Consider the following 23,921-nt stretch of genomic DNA (forward strand, 5'->3'; position numbering starts at 1 on the left):
TTTAAAAAAAAAAAAAAAAAAAAAAAAATCTTTTTGCGAGCGACACACAAAAGACTCATAACTCCACAACTGTAGCAAGGAGAGTCAAAAGGTATGTATCATTTTATAGAACCCTTTTTAAATATTTAGAAAATATGAATTACATTTGGACATTTTCATGCTGAGAAACTGCTGATAAAAGTCAAATTACAAGTTTTTTTTGGTGATGCTCTCCTACATGCGAGCAGCATCTGGTTCAAATTTTGTAGTGATAGCATAAAGTATAGTTGAATAAATTGCTATTCATTTTTTCGCAGCCAGGTGGCGCCCATGGGCGGTAAACTCCGGTTTAGAGGCACTTCTCATCACTCGTTATGAGTGGTTAGATGCATTAAAAAGATGATCCCTATTTTGTGTTATTCCACATTGGATGGGTCTGGGAACATTGGATACACACTGCATCCCGGAAGTATGTTAAATCATTTAATAATTTTAATAGTGAGAATCTGCTTTAAATAATGATGTGCCATTTTCTATGATCTGTGCATTTTTCATGAAATTTATGAGCATGTGAAATCTACATATTTGTATTCATTTAGCGGCTGTGCCGTTTTTGTTGTAAACGCATATTACTCCGACTCAGAGGGTGCAAACACGACAGAAGCATGTTGAAGGCTTGATCTGAACGTGTACAGTCTCTGGTATTGTATGCAAAAAAATTGTGCTACCTATATGGGTCAGGTTTTTATTGGCTCTTAAAGAGAGACATGCAAATGGGAGCGCCGACGCTCCATCCGGTCTTAAAGGGTTAAAGAGGATCTATTATACCCCTTTTCACAAGATGTAATATAAGTCTCTGGTGTCCCCAGAATTGGAATTGATCAACATGCACATGTTTAACTACAAAATCTGAGGTTAATGAACAGTTTGTAAATCCAGGGGTCCGTTCTTTGTACGTCACAAACTCATTTTTGATTGTTGACGATTTGGCATGATCTTGGATTGTTTGGCTCTTCGAAGCTCATCCCAGAGTTGCTGTCATAGCAACAGGTCTATAAGCTTAAACCTGCTCGGGAGCAGGCTTATTTCATGTAAACAGGATTAGATTGCATCTTTTTAAGCGGATTTGATACTTAAAATCTGTCAGCCTGTGCATTAATTTGAATAGTATTATAGCAGGAGTTGCAGATAACTTGATCTTGGTTTTATTTAATTTTAAATACATTTGCCCTTTTCGAGGAACAAGAACACGCAGTAATTGCAGACAATTTAACCCAGATATGTTAATCCAATCCACAAATTAGTTTGAAGAACCAGTTCAGTTCAGTTATCACGATTAGAAGATCTGGCATCTGTCAAATCATCTCGGATGGATTAAAATTGATCTATTTTATGAATAATTAATTACTCTGAATTTACACCTTGTTAAGTTGTGACGTAACGAACGTTTATGGGTCCAAGCCTCGTTTCATTTCACTTGAGAATGCCATCACGACGGCCTATTTATTCATATTACATGCTTAACATTTTATAAAAGTTAAACACTTCAAATACTTACAGTCTACAGCTCACAGCGTCACAGACTTATATTTTAACGATTTATAAAAGATTAACCACTGTCTGGACATCTGGGATTTTGGTATTGAGATAAAAGTTATGATTATAATTTTTTGGTTGTATTACAATCACATTATGTGTGTGTTTTAGCACCATTTGTTATTTTCTTGTGGTATGAAATAGAGCGTTTCCACAAGAAAATAACGGAAGCTCTGCCGTGTGACATCAGACTTAACTGTATATTTACTAAAGTTTTATGAATGAAGCCCACTGTTTGGGCTTGCATTCTACAAACACAAAAATATATAAATAAAATAGAAATGTTATCCCACTACATTTTTTGAAGACAACATGAGTGGTTCTTTGGGATGGCAAGTCTCCATGATATTCTGGGTGCTATATATGGCTTGGAACCCTGCTTAAAAAGGGATAGTTCACCCAAAAATGAAAATCTGATGTTTATCTGCTTACCCCCAGCGCATCCAAAATGTAGGTGACTTTGTTTCTTCAGTAGAACACAAATGATGATTTTTAACTCCAACTGTTGCCACCTGTCAGTCAAATAATGTGAGTGGATGGGAACTTCTACTTTAAGAGTAAATAAAACTTGCATAGACAAGTCCAAATTAAGCCCTGCGGCTCGTGATAACACATTGATGTCCTAAGACACGAAATGATCGGTTTGTGCGATAAACCGTATTTATATAATTTTTTACCTCTAAAACACCACTATGTCCAACTGCGTTCAGCATACGCTTAGTGAGGTCTGATAGCGCTCTGACAACGGCAGTGATGTCTTGCACTTATACTTCAACGAGTGATAGACATCACTGCCATTGTCAGAGCACGATCAGACCAGTTTTATTTACTCTTATAGTAGAAGTTCCCATCCACTTGCATTATTTGACTGACAGACGGCAACGGTTGGAGTTAAAAAAAATAAAAATAAAAAATCATTTGTGTTCTACTGAAGAAACAAAGTCACCTACATCTTGGATGCCCTGGGGGTAAGCAGATAAACATCAAATTTTCATTTTTGGGTGAACTATCCCTTTAATGCCAGTCTGAGACTTGTCCACCCGTATTATTATCCATCAAAGCAAACACCAGTAATAAAAGAATCTGCTGTGAATGCATCTTGAAAGGCTTGAAAATCTTCTACTGCCAACACATTTTTCAGTCTGAAGAGCGCATTAAAACACTCGTGGCACTAATAGCTCTCGCCGTTAAGAAGTAATCTATCATAAATGACAGCAATTGTGGCATGATGTTTTATCACAAGCACCATCATCGCTTCCATCGTCATTATCTGAAGGGTTGAGAACAAACGAACAATCCCAACATTTTATCCATCAAGCGGAAGAAAGTCATTTCCCTTCCAACAGCTCGTCCCTCCCATATCACGAGGAGAGGACACCCTCAAGGTCGTCTCTTGAGAGAACCCACAGAGCACATGCAGACATAGAGAGAGTATCATGTACAACCCATCACACATACACACAGAAACAAAATACAGAGACTCCAGAATTTCACAGCAGCCACATCCAAAAGAACTGAACTGCTTGGCGCTATGGAATAAGCCAAGACCACCATGATGCTACAGTGTTGTGGGTCATTGCAGGGTGTTGGTAAATAATTGCTAGGGCATTCTTGGAGGATATGAAGCCATCAATAGGTGGACCCAAATCAAACAGTCCACCAACAAATCTCTGTTCTGGTTCCCATTACTTACTCCACCTGCATAACATCATCAATGTGGCTGAACGACAGGTTTGCGACAATACAGTTTCGGGAAAAAGTTGTGACTAGCTAGTTGATTGGTTCAACGATGCATTTTACTGTGGTAGTGAAGCAGTGAGTTACATTGTTATAAGGGACATGGACGCCACTGGTCATTTGGAAAAGCACATCCTTCCTCAAGGCACGTGATTAAGTTTCATAAATATGAAGAAAAAAAAATAAATAAAAAAAAGTCGATGGAGTCCAAAATACTGAACCTCAATGACTTTCATTGTGCAGACAATTTTTGTGTGTGTTCCACATAATGAAGTTAATGGTTGTACTTATACACAACCCAAGTCTTCTGAAGAAGCATAATCACTTTATATGACAAGATTAATTTTTTAGGCTTTTATTTCATACTTGGACATTAGCTCCATGTATGTCGATTGATTAATCAAATATTTCAATTATATTTCTTGACAAGAGAAGAGATGAGGTTTAGGCGTTTATAAACATGAGGTTTAAAAACATGTATATAAACACGAGTAAATATGATTAAATATCAGCCTATATGCAGGATGAAGAAACCATTTTCCAGAGGTGTTGCTTCTGCAGGATCGGATTCATGTGGTATTCAGCAGGACCTGCTGTTTGTTGACAGTGGAATTTGTTTTTCTCCAGGTTGATGCACTTATGCGAAGCGTCACAATCTCTTGCAGGTAAATCCATTAAAGTCCTTTGGAGCTCTGGCATGCTGCATCAATTATTAATGACGATACCATTAAAAACAAACTCTGTCTCTGTGGACATCATGACAGTACTTTCAGGTGGAGGCTTTGTCGGTGTCCGCAAACAAATGGTGAACAATATACAGTACAAGCACATATATTGTTCATATAGTAGCTACAAACCCAAAGCACATATAGTATGAGTTACTGTGGAGAAGCATCTCAGGCAGAGAGAGAGAGACAGTATGCGTTTCATTGTCTCTTGTCATCTGATGACCTTATCCATCAACGTCTGTCCTGATGTAAACACATGGCAGGATCAGTGCCTTACAGCTGGACATACTGTACTGTGCTGAGCTGGATGTGTGTGGTTTTCAGTGACAGTGTAGCATGTTAGAGTCTCTGCCTTATGCAAGAAATCATAGGATGTGTTTAGAACGGCATATACTACATGCTACTTTTTTGTGGAGCTTAAAAGTTTACATAACCTTTGTTCACGAGTTCACACTTACAAATAAGTCAGGTAAATAAATTGGTAAACGTATTTGGCATGCTGTCCGGGGAGAGGGCTCCGAGCTCGGTAATCGGCCCGAACACAGAGTACCCCCCCTTTTAGATTATATGAAGTAATCCAGAGAGTGTGAGGAGACGGGGTGGTGGAGGGATTCTGGAAACTGTCGAGGATCCTTGGGTGAGTTTGACTGTGATTATATACAGGCCTGAACGCATGCCGATTGGGTAGATACGTTGATTACAGATTGTTGACAGCTGGTTGAGATGACGTAATCATTAAGATGACATAATGATTGGGTAGCTTATTTGACTTGATCCTCCTGAACTACGTTAATAAAACATAATTTAATAATGCATTCACTACAGTGCACTGCCTTCTTGAGCACCAATGTTTGCAACTGTCTTTAGTGGCAAGATGGATCCCAACATCACATTACCACTTTTGAACTCAATGAGCAAAAGAATGTACGATTTGTCTGTTTAGAGCAATGGTTAAAAATGGCCGATGCTGAATGAAATTGCCAATTCACTCTCTGACAGTAGGTGGCGCTTGTGCAAAAGTAAGCAGGTTTTTCTGATTTTTCTACATCTTTTTGTTTCTGACACCTACTTGTCATAGAAAAGGAAGTCAAAACCATATTTACCTTTTTTTAATACAGTTGTTCTGAATTCGGTATTCGCTATGTCTATCAATCAATGCCATATACAAGAGTTAAGACCCATTTACACCAAGATTCATAAATAGACTAGGGTCCATACCAACAGACAGCAATGTTGTTACTGTAAGTGCACACTGCAGTTATGTCACTGACCGCTTTTAAAAGCTCACACTCTGTACAGTCAGGTGGATGCAGATTGGCATCAGTCATCATTAAAAATCATAGTGGGATGATATGGTTGAAATCATTTTCAGTGTAGTTATAGGTGTGGCTTTCCCTGTTGTCACAGAATTAGAACAAGAGATAACCAAGAGGACAACTTTTGAACTTTGATTTTGGGTGAATTCAGCTATTAGCCATCTTGTGGAATACATGTAAACATCAGTCCTAAATTAAAAAAAATTATAATAATTCATTTTATTTATTTTTTAAAATGATAAACATCTTGCAGATTCTGCAAGAGGGTGCAATCTTATGCAAAGTGTGCTCCTATAGGACTCTCAAGGTGGGCTGGACATCAATGATTGCAGGAATGGGCCAAGCTAGCCATCCTGTGGAGGTGGTTATGTTGCAAATGCCGTTTCATGTTTAACTGTAGGGTTATTGCCAGTGATTACAACCCAACATACAACTTATTTACTGCTTGATTTGCGAGCAGAATTACACCAGTCAAGGTCTGTAAGCATTTAAAAGGTCAATAAATAGTCTTTTACTGAATAAACTGCATAGTTCACATGCAGGAACAATCCGTAAAGAGCACCATTAATTCTGGATGAAATACAATGCCGCCTCGAGCCCCAGCTCTATCTGACAAGCCTCCAGCTGAAACGATATGTTTTCTTTATGAGATATGCTGTATAACTGTAAAGCTGTTGAATAGTGTATTAACCTATTTGTCAGTACCTGAGCTTGCAGTTATGTCACATCTTAAAAGTGCACACACAAAGCGCAAACACACTACCTTTTTCCTTACGAATGATTCGATCAATCTTTTCCAGTCTGTAAATATGCAAGTTCCTAAAATAACCCCTCTTCAGGCACAGGAGCATTCTGCTTATTCAAATTTCAGTCAACAAGCTGGCATCCAACCCAGACTGTCTGAGCGCTCTCTCTCTTTCAGATTACTTATTGATTGGAGCAGCTTCTGAGGAGCACAAACATAATGGATGCCACTCTCATCAAAGCACCTGCTTGTTTGCCTATGTGAATGCCTGTTCAGTGCGATTCTCCCGTTACAAAACCAAGCAAAATATCTTCTCTTTACAGCTATATATTGAATTGTGCATGCTAATTGAATTGTACATGTTTGAATTCTGTGTGCTATGTGTGTGTGCGTTTTTATTAGATGCGTTTCATGTCATTCTGAAGAGATTGGTGTGATGTCCTCATCGCATCAAATCATATCAACTCCCTTCACACCAACTGACAATAAAGGAAACTCTTATTTAGCAAAAAGAGAAACTTAAGCGTATCGATGACAACCTACCCTATAGTCTCAGCTTCAGAAAGTGTCCATGGACAGCTTAGGGACTGTATGTATATTACATGCAGAAATGGCAGGATCTGGCCAACTCCAATTTGATTGGCTGATTGCTAAGCAACTTCCGTGAGTCAGTGTGCAATTGACTTTAATCAGTCTGCTATGAAGGAGTGTTTACCGAGTACTCAAGCAGCTACAGTAGCAAGGGTGTGAATTAAACTTGGGCACAAGTTCGGAACATTTGCGATTATATATATAATTTGCGATTATATATTATATATAATATATATATATATCTCATTTCGTATATAATTACTTGCGTCTCAGAATGTGCAGATGAAACACAAATGCTGTCATGTTATCTTGCATTCAGATGCCAGGTGTTTGTGAACGTAGTCATGTGAGGTGTTTCTGGGAGGTAATTATATCAAACCACTTTAACGACAGACCTTGCTCAGGCATTATAGAATGATTAAAACAGCATTTTGCGGCCCATCGCAAAATCACAGGTCTTTTTTGATGCGCATCAAGGAAATTATTTGGTAAAAGTGTTTCCATCGTAGATTATGCAAATTTTTAGAATTTATGCATGGATGGAGACATAGCTAGTGAGTTCAGAGGAAGAAGCAAACGCTACATTTCACCAAAGAGTGCACGGTGCGTGGCATAAAATCTTTAAAAGATATTTGAGAGGCACTTAGTATAAGGTAAACATGATATTCTCTATACTCAAGACTGTTTACAGAAATGTCTACGAAATAATTGCTCCTCACTACTTTTAGATGGATGAAAATTCTGACCACAAAGTTGCGAGACAAATTGCTTAAGTGTAGTCTGTGCAAGCTTTCACAGAGATTGCTGTATCAGTACTTGAATGCGCCACCACTTTGCACATCGGCTGATTATTGTGGCATCATCGAATTTCACATTTACCTGCTTCTAAATATCACAAAGCTAATAACCAAGGCTGGTTGATTTTAATGTCGACTTTTCTTCTGTGAGTACGTTATTATTTGCCAGAACATCGCAACATCATCATGTTTTAGACTGCGAGTGTATAATTTAGTGATGATGGTTTGTGAAACACCTTAATTTAATGACAATATAAGGGCAGACGCTAAACCTCTCAAGAGAAAATGTTTAACTCGTTCACCTTTATTCAATTATACTGTAGCTTTAGGTATGTGTGGGCATTGTGTTGATGTCTAAGCAAGGGATGAACAATGGTAACATAAAAACATAAGATGTTGCTGGACTGCTGCTCTGATGCATTTTGGAAAGAAGCCACCATAGATCTGGGCTGGAGCTCAAATGAAACTAAAAGCTGTATAGAAATAATCAGCATTTTTACCACAGGGAGACATTCTGCAAAATAAACACTAAATGTTGACTGGATATTTTCCAACTCAAAAGGTTTGATTTTAAAGGAATGGAATTCAGAAAATACCTTTATCATCAGACAGATATTACTGAATTAGTTGTGCTAAAGTATCACACCTGTATCTGTGAAAGCCACCCAAAAAGTTGGGTTTAAAATTCTCACCCCCATGTCAAAGAGGTTAATGTCCGTCTGTTAGTCGAAAAGAACTTAAGGTTTTTGAGGAAAACATTCCAGGATTTTTCTCCATATAGTATTTTTAGGATGAAAAACTCGTTTTACCTTTTTTTTTTGTAAAGGGCGTTTGACCTACGTCATGTGTGACCTTTCCAATGTGATTACGTAATGCGTGGTGCATCACAGAACAATGCAAGATGAGAATGTGTGGTTAAAAAGTATATACATTTTTATTTAAAGAAAATGACTGATCGTTTTGCTAGACAACACCTATTCCTCGTCTGGGATCATGTAGAGCTCTTTGAAGCTGCACTGAAACTGACATTTGGACCGTCAATCTGTTGAACCCCATTATATGGAGAAAAATCCTGGAATGTTTTCCTCAAAAACCTTAATTTCTTTTCGACTGAAGACAGACAGACATAAACATCTTGGATGACATGGGGGTGTGTAAATTATCAGGAAATTTTAATTCTGAAGTGAGCTAATCCTTTAACACCGCCAACTACTTTAATTCATAAAAAACAACAACCAACCTAGTCAGCATTACATTACAAAAAGAAAGTGCTCTTCACAAACTCACACGCAGCGGGACATAAATGCAGGAGGGAATGTTTCACAATAGTGACAGCCGACGTGACCTCCACCTGGCCTTCAGCTCTGAGGGTTGCTGACGGAGATGGACATATCTCATCTTTCTTCTCCCTTCTCACTCATGTAGCTGGCAAAGACCTCAGATCACTGCTCGCTCACATTCTGGCTGGGAGCAGCAAGACCAAGATCCATGATGTCAGCGTTTGACAACGGCGCATGGCGTACCGCTGAGCAAATGTGCCTGAAAGCGGTGCTGCTCCACACACCCAGAGACATTGAAACATTCATTATGGGCAGAGAGCAAATTGAAAGGGCAGATTTCATCAGCCCGCGATGACCAACTTATTCAGCTCACGACTAATAGAGACACAACCCCTGAAACGTTCCAGAATCTTACATCGCAGTGCACGCAGGGTCACACACACACACAAAGACACACCAAACTGTAGTGCTCGGCAAATACGAGCCGCTTAATGAGGGATCCCTGGGGCCCTGAGATGCCAGGACTCCCAAGATATATCTGAAGATCTGGTCTCATCTTCCCTAGCATCTCCAATGGTCACAGCAATGTCGAGGAGACAAACATCTAAAAATAGCCTTCCTGCTTCCATTTATAGAACACACAAAGAAAAGCCACAGATCCATTCCTCTCATAATCACAAATCTTTCCCTTACAATTCTTTTGTCTTTCCACAAAGCTTTCCCGAGCGATAAAGACTTCCAGCTTAATTTACTGTTGGAACAATTCATTTCAATAAGTTGGCAGGACCGGCTCCATTCCATTGACATTTTCATGCATAGATTACATTTCATTCAAGATTTATGTCTATCAGCATTGCCTTGTCAATATATGTGACAATAGACAAAAGTGTGGGCCAAGGGACGCACACAATAAATCAAAGACATTGAAATTTCATTATGTGGAATACATTTAATTTCTAACACTGTGTCCTAACCAGACATGATGGTATCTTTTCCATGTTAATCAGAGTTGTCGACCTAACCAGCTGCAATGGTGATACGCAATGAGTGACAGGATTGTATTTTAGAAACTGCTTCTATTTCTGCAAAATAGAAATATGACATACAAATATGACAATAATCATCTCAAGTACTGATTATATGTGCTTTATTTAATGTTAGAATTTAATGCGAGTTTGAACATTTAGCGTGAACATTATAGCCATACTGAAAGCGACAATTGATAATTTACCTCAGATATTGAAAATAAAAGGTAACAACGTTCAAGTTGTGAACTCAAATGTATTTTATGACAAAGATTGTCACATTTTTTAATAATGTTAAAATGTCATGAATGGTGTTATGTTTGTGAAATTGATTATGTACTTATCGATTTTGTTGTGAATGCAGTGTCCTTGCAGAAAGCCCGCCCACACACTCAGCTGATTGATTGATTGATTTATTTTATTTATTTTTTTCGCACCTCGCAGTCGTGTCGCATCTGGTGTCGACATACAAATTGCTTGTTGCTGGAATCTTAATGCATCATGTCCTGTTAGGACAATGTCTAACAAGGAAAACTTTCAATAACAATATTAAGAAGAACAGGTTGCCAAAACTACGGGTAGGTTTTCGGGTGCAGTGTTAGCATGCCAGTTTGGAAGGCATTCAACTTAATACTCCGTCATTTTTGGTCATAGAGAAGAGTAATCCAACATTCGAAACTGTAAAATGGTTTGCTTTTATTCAAACTCACAATAATGTGCTTTTGTAAAATAATGAAAACAAACAGGAAGCGTTTTCTGGCGTCTCAAGTGAACTTGAGTGCGTCACAAAAATGAACCAAAACTCAGCATATACTTGCTGCACAGACGTAACAAATGTATTTTTTATGGGAAACTTAAAATGTCTACTTTTGAATGAACCCGATTTATGAATTTAACTTTAAAATTTACACAATTGTCTTGTGTGTAGAAGGAACAAGGTCCACCCACCACTGTCTCACAAAATCCTGTGGGAAACACTGCATACAATTAAGTGATCTATGCATTACCTGGTTGTGTGCAGTTCTTCTCATCAGTCTCATTGTCTCCCGCTATGGCCATGAGCCTTCGGCCCATGTGATCTCGGGGAACAGCAAAACCCTCCTGTAGCACCAGCCCATGACCTGTGAATGAAGATGCATCTAATTACATAAAATATTCTGAATTAGCTGTAGATATAGAAACTTAGGCCTAACATGTAATGTATAAATGGTAAGTGTTAGTATTTTATTAACAAAATATTTCTGTAAAAGTGTTCACTTAAACATTCAAATATTGTTTAAATATCACTTCAAACAAATATTGTTTAAAATAAAACTTTACAAGTTCAGTATATCACCTTGCATTACATTTCATGTCAACTACCCAAATACTCATCATCAAGGCATGGTTAACAACTTGGAACCAATTAGCTAAATTACTTGTCGGTTAGGCTTGGGGTTAGTGTGATACTGTGGCCTTGATCTGCCTGGCTTTCTGTTTTAATCAGTGTTCCTACAGGATGTGCATTGTATCATGGTTATCAGCACAAGGGGGGTATTTATTTTGGGAAAATCAGAGAAAAAAAAAAAAAAAAAAAAAAAAAAAAATGGTGTGAAGATTCAGCCATGCATTCTGTCCAAACAGCCAGAGCTTGAATTAGGATTTCATGTCTGCATGTCTATGCTTCAGTAGTTGATTTCAGCACATGACTTTTTCATGAGGATATGCAGTGAGGTCCAAAAAACGGGATAATCACATTTATCTTTTGAAACTGTGCATAGCACACATTTAGTTGGACATATTTATTGGACAGTTGGCATTACAGCTGTTAATCACTGAACACACTGTGTTTATTCATATTATTAAAAGAAACAGCTCACCGAAAAATGAAATTTCTGGCAAAAATATTAAAAAAAGTATGGATACATTTTCTGTATAAACACAAAAGAAATTATCTAGCAGAATGACAAGGCAGCTGTAGCCATAATTAGGGTTGGCAATCTGTTCAATTTGAGGATTTTCATTACATTCAAATCCAGACACTTTACTTTCTTTCTTGGATTCTCTCACCAATGTGGTCTGATAACTTGTACTTGGGGCTGGGTGATAAAACAATAACAATAATTATCGCAATATGCAACTGCAATATTAACTCAAGCTACTACTACTACTATCAAATGTGTATTTCTAAGATTACGTTTGCACATATGGTTAAAACAGAGAAGGTTTTCTTTTGAGTTTTCTGTGTACAGACGACACCATTGTCAAAACGATCACCATTCACACAAATCTGTGAAAACAACCAAACGCTGTATTCTGCTGGCAGGTCATTAGATGAGAAAACACTATAGACTGAACATGTAACATGCATGTGCATGACATCATTGTTTTCACAGATTGTGTTTTTGTTGTTTACATGGAGACCGTTTTCATAACCTTGAAACCAGTTTTCAAAAGTTTGCATTTTCAGGCACCAAAAACACCGTTGTCATGTAAATGATCAGCCAAAACGCATGGAAATCTGTACATTTTTAGTTAAAAACTGCCATGTAAGCAAGAGACAAAACATGTAATATTAATATTACACCCTGCACTGCAAACTGTGCTGAAGATACACATCAAATTCGGGCAACGCAAACCTGTTTCATGACTTGAAACAATATCACTTGTTAAAACACGCAGAAACTAAGAAATTAATTTTTGTATTGAGATATTTATTTTGTTAAGGGAAAATGACTAAAGAGTAAAGAAATCAAAAATGTGTTTGTCATGTTCTGACAATAAAGGGTAGTTTAAAACCACAATTAACCGTTTCTACAACTTTAACAGAGGAGCAAAAATCTGCCCTGAACGAAATAAAGACTTAACATTTATCAGTATAATTATAATATCAACTGATATGAAAAATTTTATCATGAAAATTTTTTTGGCTATATCAGCGAACAAACAGAAGCTCAACCGAACCTGCTTGATACATGAGAACGAACCTCTTCCGGAACCTCAAACGTGCCGTGTAACACGAGAATAAGCCTCATTGATTCTTGCACGTCAAGCAAATATGCTGGAGCTTCGTTGATTAATATTTACATGTGAATAAAAGCCTAAATTCAATCTGTTCATCGTATAGAGCAATCATAGCCTGGATGCCAGCCGAACTTAGCCCCGCCCACAACATTTTGAGGTCGGGTAGTTCGGTCTAGACTCGATCGGTAGAGGAGTAATTATGCCCGAACAGAAACTGTTTGGACCAATCACATTGTCAGGGCGATGACTGACAGATTATCACCAGAAACGTAATCAGCCACGTCATCAAAGAGCGCTTGGGGAGTTTGATTGACAAGCGATCTAACCAATCAGAACGCCGCATCCGATATTTTGTCCGACAAAGCAGTCAGAAGTTAGAAGATTAACATCGGTGGAGTTAAACTTGAAAAATTGTGCATATTGACATCTTTCCGCGTTTGACATTCATTCTCATGTTCATTTATGTTTATTTGATGCTATAAATGGACTAGTAGCAAGAGATGATCGGTTAACGAGCCTCTTGAGCTGAGGCGCTACAGCAATCTGTCACGACCATGGTCACAACACATTAAAGAGCCACAAAACGTTTTTTATTGTTTGAATTTTTTTTAATAACTACACAGTTTGAAAGCTGGGACTTTGTTTAATATCATAAGTAACCTGCTCTGTCTCATCTGTCGATGTGTTGTCAGTGTCCTCTTTGCTCCGCAATGTATTTTCCACGCTGTGTGGCGTGACGGCGCAACGGCTTGGACAAAGCAACAGTAACTAAGGGGGGCGAGTCTTTGCGAAAAGTCAATTAGTTTACAACAATGATGGCTGTTGAAGAAGAACTGAGATGTATAGATTCCGCCATCGCGTCCGTTATAGAAGATATCGACAGCACATTAATTTTAAAAGAGGAACAGAGGACTGCGATCAAGGCATTTGTCGATGGGAAAGATGTCCTTCCTGCGGGATTCGGCAAAAGTTTGATTTATCAGCTGGCCCCGATGGTCGCCAAGAAGAGTTCTGTTGACAACTATGCGTCGCTCAACATGCGTCACTTACTCTGTAGCTCTGATTGGTTGTAGGTCTATTCAATTGAGGTCTTTCCTGGATCGGTTGAAATACGCCCCCATAATCAAAACCCAATGGAGCAGTATCAGACTCATATTCGAACTAGAATGGAGTATGACCACGTCAGGCTAGAGCAATCATGTATCTTGAGAAAATTTGGACTAAACCACGCAACTCATATGGATTAGATCTCTTTTCAAACCGACAAATCGGTAATTGCATGGACTGTCAATCTCAGATTTCATTAAAATATCTTAAATTTGTGTTGAAGTTGAAATTTTATTTTTGGGTGAACTAACCAGTCAATAATAAATCAGTCCAAATACCACTTTCAAACCATCAGTTTCAATAAGCCCAATTACAAATGGTTTAAGTGGTTTTTGGCTCTTTACCTTCATTATGTTTGACTCAAAGTGAAAACTGTTACTGTACCGTTTACTTAAAGGAGTGAAATGTGTTATTTTAAAAAAAAGTTACATTATTTTCTACGCCAGTTTAATATAGTCAACTATATAACATGCCTTTTACATATCAATTCCCCTGAAAAGTGCAAATAAAATGCATTTTTTTCCCCTCTCATTCCTCAAATAAAATGCTTTTTTTTTTTTTTTTTTCACGCTCACCAAAAACAGTATTTTTTATGTGAGTGATGACAATTTTCATTTTCGGGTGAACTACTCCTTTAATGCACAGAAAATCTTTTAAGGGCCACTCTTGATTCTATAAATACTTACTACAGTAAATAAGGAGTATCCAGATAGAGTCTGAAAAATCTCCACATGCTGAAATCTACTGCAGCAAAACCTGTCAAATTATTCCAACTGCTCCTTAATCAAGAAGAGAATGACCCACTTACAGCTTATGAGAAGCAGAAAAAAGTGCCAGTAAAGTTGTGTAACGAACTGTCAAAGAAGGAGGACAGGATAATTAACTCAGCAGCCATAAAGTTCATTAAGCAGCATTTTCAGCCCACACTAACTTCACTACAGTTATCGATGGAGGTAAATGAGAAGGTGCAAAAGAACAGGAATGAGATTTGGGAAGCAGGAGTGCACAGCAGATGGACTCCTGACAGGCTTATCAGATATGCCAGTATCCGTGGAGCCATTAAGCAGAAAGCACATATTCAGCATCCTCATTATTACAATATCATGTGCAGGTAATCCCTTATAAGCCGCTTGTAATTTCGGCGTAATTAAACTCAACCGCACCCACTAGTGTTGCTCACCCAGGCGGGCAATGATGTACACTCTGCAGACAATGAGAGCAAGTGGAGAGGTGTGATACAAAATCTCCTGTAATGAGAAATCATTTGTGTCTGAGATGTGCTTGTACCACAGGGGTTTGATCTGTGCTCCATTTATAACAACCTGTGCAGGAGGTTATTTTATACTAGGAATGCTCTGCATAAATCACATTCTATGACTCGATCGGTAGACACTAGGGGTGTGACGAGACAGTTCGCTCACGAGAACAAGATTATTTTAAGGAAGAGGATTAGGGCCAAGCAATAATAAAAAAATAAAACCATCTCGAGATTAAAGCTGTTAAATTTCCAGAAAAAAAAACGCGTTAAATTTTGAGAAAGAAGTGGAAATAAAATGTTGAGAATAACCTCATTAAATTACAAGAAAAAAGTCGTAAAATTACGAGAATAAACTCATTAAATTATGAGAATAAAGTCATTAAATTACAAGAAAAAAAGTTGTTAAATTATGAGAACAAATTTGTAATTAAACGTATTTGTTCTCGTAATTTAATGACTTTATTCTCGACTTCTCGAAATTGAACAAGTCTCACATAATTTAATGACTATTCTCAACATTTTATCTCGACTTTTTGCTCGAATTTTAACGACATTTTCTGGAAATTTAACAAATTTAATCTTGAGATGGTCTTATTTTTTTTTATTATTGCTTGGCCCCAATCCTCTTCTGTAAGATTTTCACGCAGCAATTTTAAGAAATCCTCAATGCCAAAATACATGACTAGAAAAATAGTCTTGCATATTCAATGCATTTGAAATGCTTTAACTAATCATCTTGTAATGGATTTCATTTCAGTTCTACTTTGAGTATGAATTGTCATATGCAAGACAACAATACTCAAATCACTGTAAAAGGTTTGCCACAAACTCAACTGCCTGGCTTCTCTCCTGGATGATTTCATATGAGAACTTCTGACCTTCTAACAGAACTCTTTTCCACAAATTGCTCATAAAAATAAACAGTATAAATAAAAAAATGAATAACAGTCCTCTCTTAGTCTTAAGTGCAAACAATAAGTGCAACCATAATCAAAATACTCTCAATATTTAAAGTGCAAACACAGCTTTCATATTGGGAGACAATTGCTTGCATAAGGGAGCCTTTCAAAATGCGGGGTATTAGAAACCACGTTTAAATATGCGCTCACATTTTACTTTCGCTTTTCACAGAGTACGCGGTCGGGTATATTCTGAATAGGCATGCATTTGACAAGATAAGACATTGGTCAGATGCTTTGGCTCTGTTGTGCAACAAATCCTCCACCATGGTCTTGTCAGTCATCTCGTCACGTGATCAGTGAACTCCGTTTCCTGCTGCACTATGTAAAACTCTGCAGCTCGTGTTAGATGCATATTCTATCCTAATTTCACCCTCACACCATCTGTCATGGCAGAATTGTGAGTTTTTTTACTCTGATAAGAAATCTTGTCGTATTTTAATCTTGTGAGATCTGGGGTCTTGTCACACCCCTAGTAGTCACTGAATTTGGCCAATCTCACGAACTGATTGCAATTGATGATCAATTGCAATTGATGAAAGATGATGATTTTGATGTAAACTGTATACAGATGAGGCTTTTGCACCACATTCTGCTTTTTAACTTCGTACAACATTAGTAAACTATAGTAAATCGCACATCATAATTTAGAGCAGGTTGTCTCAATTCACCATGATGTGTAGACCTTGAGAAAATCCTCATGGTGTGACATGACACGCTGCTTGGCTAAAGCTACAGGACTTCCAGGATCTGATCATCATGATGCACTGTTTTCCAACATCACTTGACAGTTCAACCAATAGAAATGGATCTCTGGTATGGTTGGTAGTAGGGGTGGGAAAAAATATCTATAGGGCAATATACCATTGTCCTTCTCCGTGTGATATGAGAATTAATATTTTAATTAATAAAATAAGGCACCCTAAATAGATTTCCCAGTTCCCAGCATCTAAAAACATGCTAAACAGCACTGGAAGATATTTATTCTTATTCTAAGTAATTATAAATATTTTATGCTTTGTGGCATTTACACATGCAAGCTGCACAATTAATTGCACGATTAAAAAAATAACATTGAAATCACGCTTAAATGATTTGGCTTAGTGCGATTGTGAAATTGCAAAGCCAGCGAATTTTTTTTTTTTTTATGTCCAGCTTGTCAATGAAGTATGGCTCCAAATGCTAATCCATCTGAAAGCAGTGCGAGTTTGAGTCGCTTATAAGGTAAATTTGAAAAAGCAACACGTACCAAACATCAAACATCATCAGACATGAGAAGCATTTATTAACATCTTGTCCAATAAAAGACAACATATAATAACATGTTTTTACTCCAAACTCACTTCTAAATGACAGTTGAGCATCCTTCTGTGAGGTGATGTGGCTTCTTACACAGAATAAGGCAGTCGTGTGTTTATTAGTCATGTTTAATCAAAGCGTTTCAATCTTCTGTTTCAGCATCAGTGATAGTATGATGTTATCTACTTCTACGGCAGGGCATATTTGGACTTTCTGCTTAAGAGCGCCATCTGGCTTTCAGATGGAGCAGCATTTACTACTGATCACAGAGTCGTACAGCTCTGACAAGCTGCGCATAAAATAATCGCAGCCTTTGCCAAATTGCTATGATTGCTTTGATAAAATTTGGCCCAGATGCAGTTGACATGACTGAACAACAACAAACTTGTCATATATAATTTCTACGAACATTTCACTTTGAACACGTCACAAGATATGCAAGAAGCAACATAGTATTTTGCTGAAATGTCACATTTTGTCAAGGTTTTTTTTTTTTTTTTTTTTTTTTTTTAATTTTATCAAGTGTGGGTTACGCTATAATGGTATATCATAGTTTGGATACTGTGCTGTCTGTGTAGATCCTTGTCTGGAATTGATTCCATTTCCTGCGTCCTCTAGGGCAATTTTTCATGTCCATACTTAAATTTACACATGAGATTGTTATACCCTCCATATTCATCTTACAGTTGTGATTTGTAATCCAATTTGTAAAACTGCCCTGCTTTAAATTCTTCATCTTCCTTACATAGTACTCAAAGAGAGAGAGAGAGAAAAAAAAAAAACAACAAAACAGACTTTCAATATCAGACGGTCTGCTGGCTAATGATCAGCGGGGGTCTCAGAGCTCTGCATACATCTCCAGTTTTATCTTTAAAGAATTTGTGTTTTTCCAAACCTGTATTACCTTATTTCTTCCATAAAATACAATCAAAGATGCTAACTGATTGCACTTTTCCCATTGAATAAAAGAAAAATAAAATCATTAAATTTGAATAATTTTTTAACATTGAGACAAACAAAATGATTCACAGACATGAGTCTGACTTCACATTACTAATACACAGTGTGAGAACACTTATGTTTTAAGGTCATGCAAATTAAATATTCCTCTTGATAAACTAACACAAAGTATAATTATTGAGTAATGAGCATGTTAAAATGTTGCATATGTTTGTGTGTCACCTTGCTTAGCCCAGTTATCATTTTGCAGACGTAAACAGATGAGAATAAAGATGTGCTTATTTTTGGTTGGTAATGTATTCGTACTTGCAAGTTCCCAATTAAAAGAAAGATGAAAGATGTGCATTTCTCATTGCTTTGGGGGAGAGGAGGATGAGGCATGGGGCACCCACCGGCAGAAAAATAAATCAGCATCTATGAATGACAGATAAAACCAAGTCCCCACCGTTAATGTTTTTTTGATATCCCATTACAGTAGCATGTACATCACAATATGGAAGAAAAGATCTGTCGCTATTTGTGTTTCATAACGACTTTAAGAGCCACAGGTCCCTAGTTAAATTGTAATTGTTTAGCAACATCTGAGTAAATGAATTTCATAGTTGTTAGCAAATAAGGGGCAGGCAAATGCCAACATGGTGATGTAAGTATTAGGGCTGGGTAAAAAAAAATAAAAAAATAAATAATATATATATCAATTTATCTATATCAATTTCTCGATTTTAATCGATTCTCATTTTTATGAAGCAATATCAATTCTTAAATCCCAAGAATCGATTAGTCTAGTCTGTTTTTAAGTTGATGAATGCGCAGAATATGTAGCGCCTCCCGTTACTGTTAATATGAAGCAAAATATCAGATTTCAAATGACGTCCATCTTATTATGAGATTCAAAAAATAAATACCGTTTTGGCACCGTGTAATGTGGCATGACAGATCGCTGTAGCGCCTCAGAGAAGCGGCAACGTGAACATCCTCTCCCACGCTTTAATACCAGTTACAACACAAGATAAACACGACTAAACATCTGAAGGCATGTTAAAAAATACAGTACAACTTACCAAAATCCGTATAACGTCTTGTGTAATCACTCAGTGTTTCAACCTCGGAAAGACGTCAGTAAAACAGCTCGTAAACAATACCTAACATAACGTCTCATTTACCTCAGAATAACTATATTGAGTGACCATAAACTCAGTCAGCTAGAAAAGTGAACTATAGAAAGCAACATTCTGATAAATATAGCTATGCACAGTTACATATTCATTATAATTATTATTGTTCTTCAATATTTAATGCATGTTTGAATAAATCAGTTATGACAGCCGCGATTTAAATGTTTATATTTATAAAAAAAAAAAAAAACTAAATAAAAAAAAAACTAACTGGAGTAGAAATATGATTGTAATTCTAAACTTTAACCCAAAAATGAAAATTCTGTCATTTATTACTCACCTTCATGCGGTTTCACACCTGAAAGATCTTTCATCTTCAGAACACAAATTAAGATATGTTTGATGAAATCTGATGGCTCCGTGAGGCCTTCATAGCCAGCAATGACATTTCCTCTCTCATGATCCATAAAGATACTAAAAACATATTTAAATCAGTTCAGGTGAGTACAGTGGCTCAATATCAATATTAAAAAGCAACGAGAATATTTTTGTTGCGGCAAAAAAACCAAAATAACAACTTATATAGCGATGGCCGATTTCAAAACACTGCATCAAGAAGATTAGGAGCGTAATGAATCAGCGTGTCGAATCAGCAGTTCGGAGCACCAGAGTTACAGGATTTCAGCCGTTTGGCGGTTTGACACGCTATCCGGATCATGATTCGACACAAAAGATTCATAACTCTCCGAAGCTTCCTGAAACAGTGTTTTGAAATCGGCCATCACTATACAAGTCGTTATTTTTTTTTTTTTTTTTGGTGCACTAAAAATATTCTTGTCGCTTTATAATATTAATATTGAACCACTGTACTCACATGAACTGATTTAAATATGTTTTTAGTACATTAATGGATCTTGAGAGAGGAAACGTCATTGCTGGCTATGCAGGCCTCACGGAGCCATTGAATTTCAACAAAAATATCTTAATGTGTGTTCTGAAGATGAACAAAGGTCTTACAGGTGTGGAATGCAATGAGGGTGAGTAATTAGTGACATTTCATTTTTGGGTGAACTAACCCTTTAATTCAAGTAATATATTCATGAAAGTAAGCGACGTTGACTCCGCCCATCAGAACACTGACACGCCCATTTAAACGGTTGACTCTCGATTCAAACTCTGACAGCTTGAAATGGCAGCCAGTCGTCGAATACTATGAAACGGTGTATTACTATTGTTATTATTTTTGTAAACCCATTACAGACGCTGAGATTGTGCGCAAGTGTCATGTTGGAAATTAAACAGCTTTAAATCCGCGTTGTCTATACACACAAATGAGAATATACAGTACAATGTGTAACTAACGTTATGCCAACCGTCATACACACAAAATAATGGACGTTATTGTGTAATCATTTGAATTCTGAGGGAAGGGATGCTCGCCTTTCCATTCAGACCACTGTGAATAATTGAACAAAAAAAAAAAAGACAAGTATGTACTGCTGCGAATTAATAATACATTATACGATAATGACCCTCATAAATAGTGATGTAAAGCATCACCAAAACATACAGGGACAATCACTTACCCGTTTTTGTGAGCAGCACCGACATACACCACGCCGCGAACAGGACGCTGCAGATGAAGCACACCTGCACAAACAGCATTTCTCTTCTTTTGCGAACTTTAAAAATTTTGGTGATCATGTTCTTTTTTGATAGACTGCAGCTCTGCTCCAGCTCCGTGGTCGTCTGTGGCTGTGTCATTTTGTAAGAGTCGAAGCGAAGCCACACAGATGGCCGGGACCGCAGGAAATCAGGCTCGGGATGAGGTCCTCCTCATGTCCAGCGCGCGGATCCCGCGTGCAGTGTGGGAGTGGAGCGCGCCGCGGCGTGCATGTGTGTGAGATTCCGTCCCAGGTGCGTCCACGCGCTCGCTCTGATGCTGTATTATTAAAATAATTGTGTCCTGTTGCGAGAAAATGCTAATTATAATCAGCTGAAATTAATCACTGGGCATTTTGGACGGAATGCAGCCGGGCATCACAGTTGTCTGATGATGATAAGACTAAAAAACATATTTTCTTTGGCATAAAAACCAAATACAGGGCGAGCTAGGTGTATTGTTATTTCATGAAATATATATAAGTGCCGTCTTTAGGATCCGTGCTCTCAAGTTGAGGTTTCATCTCCCTCTCATGCAGCTGCTGTGACTTCTACATGTGAGCGCGTTCACGTGATGCTGATGACGTTTGCACACTGAGCCTACTACTGGACTACTATAATCCTTGGAAAAGGCATGGCTTGTGCCATACAAACAGTGTAAGCTATTTCTATTTAGAGTATTAGTTCACTTTCAAATTAAAATGTCATGATAATTTACTCGCCCCCATGTCATCCAAGATGTTCATGTCTTTCTCTCTTCAGTTGAAAATAAATTAAGGTTTTTGAGGAAAACATTCCAGGATTTTTCTCCATATAGTGGACTTCAATGGCCTCCAAACGGTTGAAGGTCAAAATTAGTTTCAGTGCAGCTTCAAAGCGTTGTATATGATCCCAGACGAGGAATAAGAGTCTTATCTAGAGAAACCATCGCTCATTTTCTTATTTTTTTTTTTTTAATTATACGTTTTAACCATAAATGCTTGAACTAGCTCTCTTCTTCTTCTTCTCTATTTGAATTCCAGCAGTGTAGACACTGCTAAGTGTATTACTGCCCTCCACAGGTTAAAGTTTGAACTAATTGTTATATACTTACATTAGCGTATTGTACATGACAATTTAGTTCAAACTTTAACCTGTGGAGGGCAGTAATACACTTAGCAGTGTCTACACTGCTGGAATTCAAATAGAGAAGAAGAAGAGAGCTAGTTCAAGCATTTATGGTTAAAACGTATACAATTTGTAATTTATTTTTAGAAAATGAGCGATGGTTTCTCTAGATAAGACTCTTATTCCTCGTCTGGGATCATGTAGAAGCTGCAATGAAACTAATTTTGACCTTCAACCGTCTGGAGGCCATTGAAGTCCACTATATGGAGAAAAATCCTGGAATGTTTTCATTAAAAAACCTTCATTTCTTTTCGACTGATGAAAGAAAGACATGAACATCTTGGATGACATGGGGGTGAGTAAATTATCAGGATATTTTAATTTGAAACTAATCCTTTAAACCATAGGTCATTTTAAAATTGTAAACTACTGTATATCACACTAATTAATAATAAATTCAGAAATGATCACATTATTTTTTGAATTATGTGTTAATGAAACATTTAGGTATTTTCAATACTAAGTTTCCCTTAATTATACGATGCTATGTGTTATTTTCTTGTGATTACATCAGGCCTACCTTTCAGATGTTTGAGATCAGAAGATTTTTTTAAAGAATTGTATACTTTTATTCATTAAAATGACCAAAAATGACATTAATAATGTTACATTTCAAATAAAAAGTATCCTTCTGAACTTCCTATTCATCAAATAATCCTAAAAAAAATGTCACGGTTTCCACAAAAAGTAAAGCATATTACTCTGATTTCTAAAGGATCATGTGACACTTAAGATTGTAACAATGATGCTGAAAATTCAGCTTTGCTGTCACAGAAATAAATTACATTTTAAAATATGTTCAAATATAAAACAGCTATTTTATATTGTAATAATATTTCAAAATTTTAATTGTATTTTTGTTCAAATGAATTCAGCCTTGGAGAGCAGAAGTGAATTTTAATGATAATATTCAGTAGTTTTCATAAGTTTTCATCAGCTATATATATATTTTTTTATCTTCATGCATGACTATGCCTCAATAATATTAATCGTCAACCATTTAAAAAAAATAAAATGTATTTAAAAATGCCATTGAATGTTTTTTTAATTACCAAAAAGATTACTAATGTTTAATATCAGTTGGTATTTAATATTTGTGACCACAAAAACAGTCATAAGGTCCATTTTTTAAAAAAAAAAAAATTGGGATTAATAAGCTTTCAATTGATGTATAGTATTCTATGTTAGAATAGGACAATATTTGGCTGAGAAAAATCTGGAAAATGGTACAAAAACAATCTAAATAAAGTTGTCCAAATGTCCTTACCAATGCATATCCACTCAAATAAATACATTTTTGATATATTTTCAGTAGAAATTTACAAAATATCTTCCTGTAACATGATTTTTACTTAATATCCTAATGATTTTTGGCATAAAAGAAAAATCGATCATTTTGACAATGTATTTTTGGTTATTGCTATAAATATACCAGTGCGACTTATGACTGGTTTTGTGGTCCAGGGTCACATTTAAATACCTGTATACTACAAATTGCAATATTGTGTAAAACAGTAAACACACAAACACTAAACATTTTTTTTTAACTTTTCCTTAAAGTTACACTCCTAAAATGACGGGCTGTCATAAATTAATC

General features: G+C 36.8%; 1 protein-coding gene across 2 annotated transcripts in view; it reads right to left on the reverse strand.

The window, feature by feature from the left end:
- Window positions 1-21,259, reverse strand: part of slc24a4a (solute carrier family 24 member 4a) — a 40,189-nt gene extending 18,930 nt beyond the window's left edge. For both annotated transcript variants that reach the window (XM_067367642.1, XM_067367641.1), the window contains exons 1-2: window positions 21,082-21,259; window positions 10,802-10,915 (exon numbers count right to left, since the gene is read on the reverse strand). In XM_067367642.1, the coding sequence (XP_067223743.1) occupies window positions 10,802-10,915; window positions 21,082-21,259 (292 nt within the window). The remainder of the gene's footprint in view (window positions 1-10,801; window positions 10,916-21,081) is intronic.
- Between the last annotated feature and the right edge of the window lie 2,662 nt (window positions 21,260-23,921).

This window comes from Chanodichthys erythropterus, chromosome 18 (genome assembly GCF_024489055.1).
Source record: "Chanodichthys erythropterus isolate Z2021 chromosome 18, ASM2448905v1, whole genome shotgun sequence".
Classification (NCBI taxonomy): Eukaryota; Metazoa; Chordata; class Actinopteri; order Cypriniformes; family Xenocyprididae; genus Chanodichthys; species Chanodichthys erythropterus.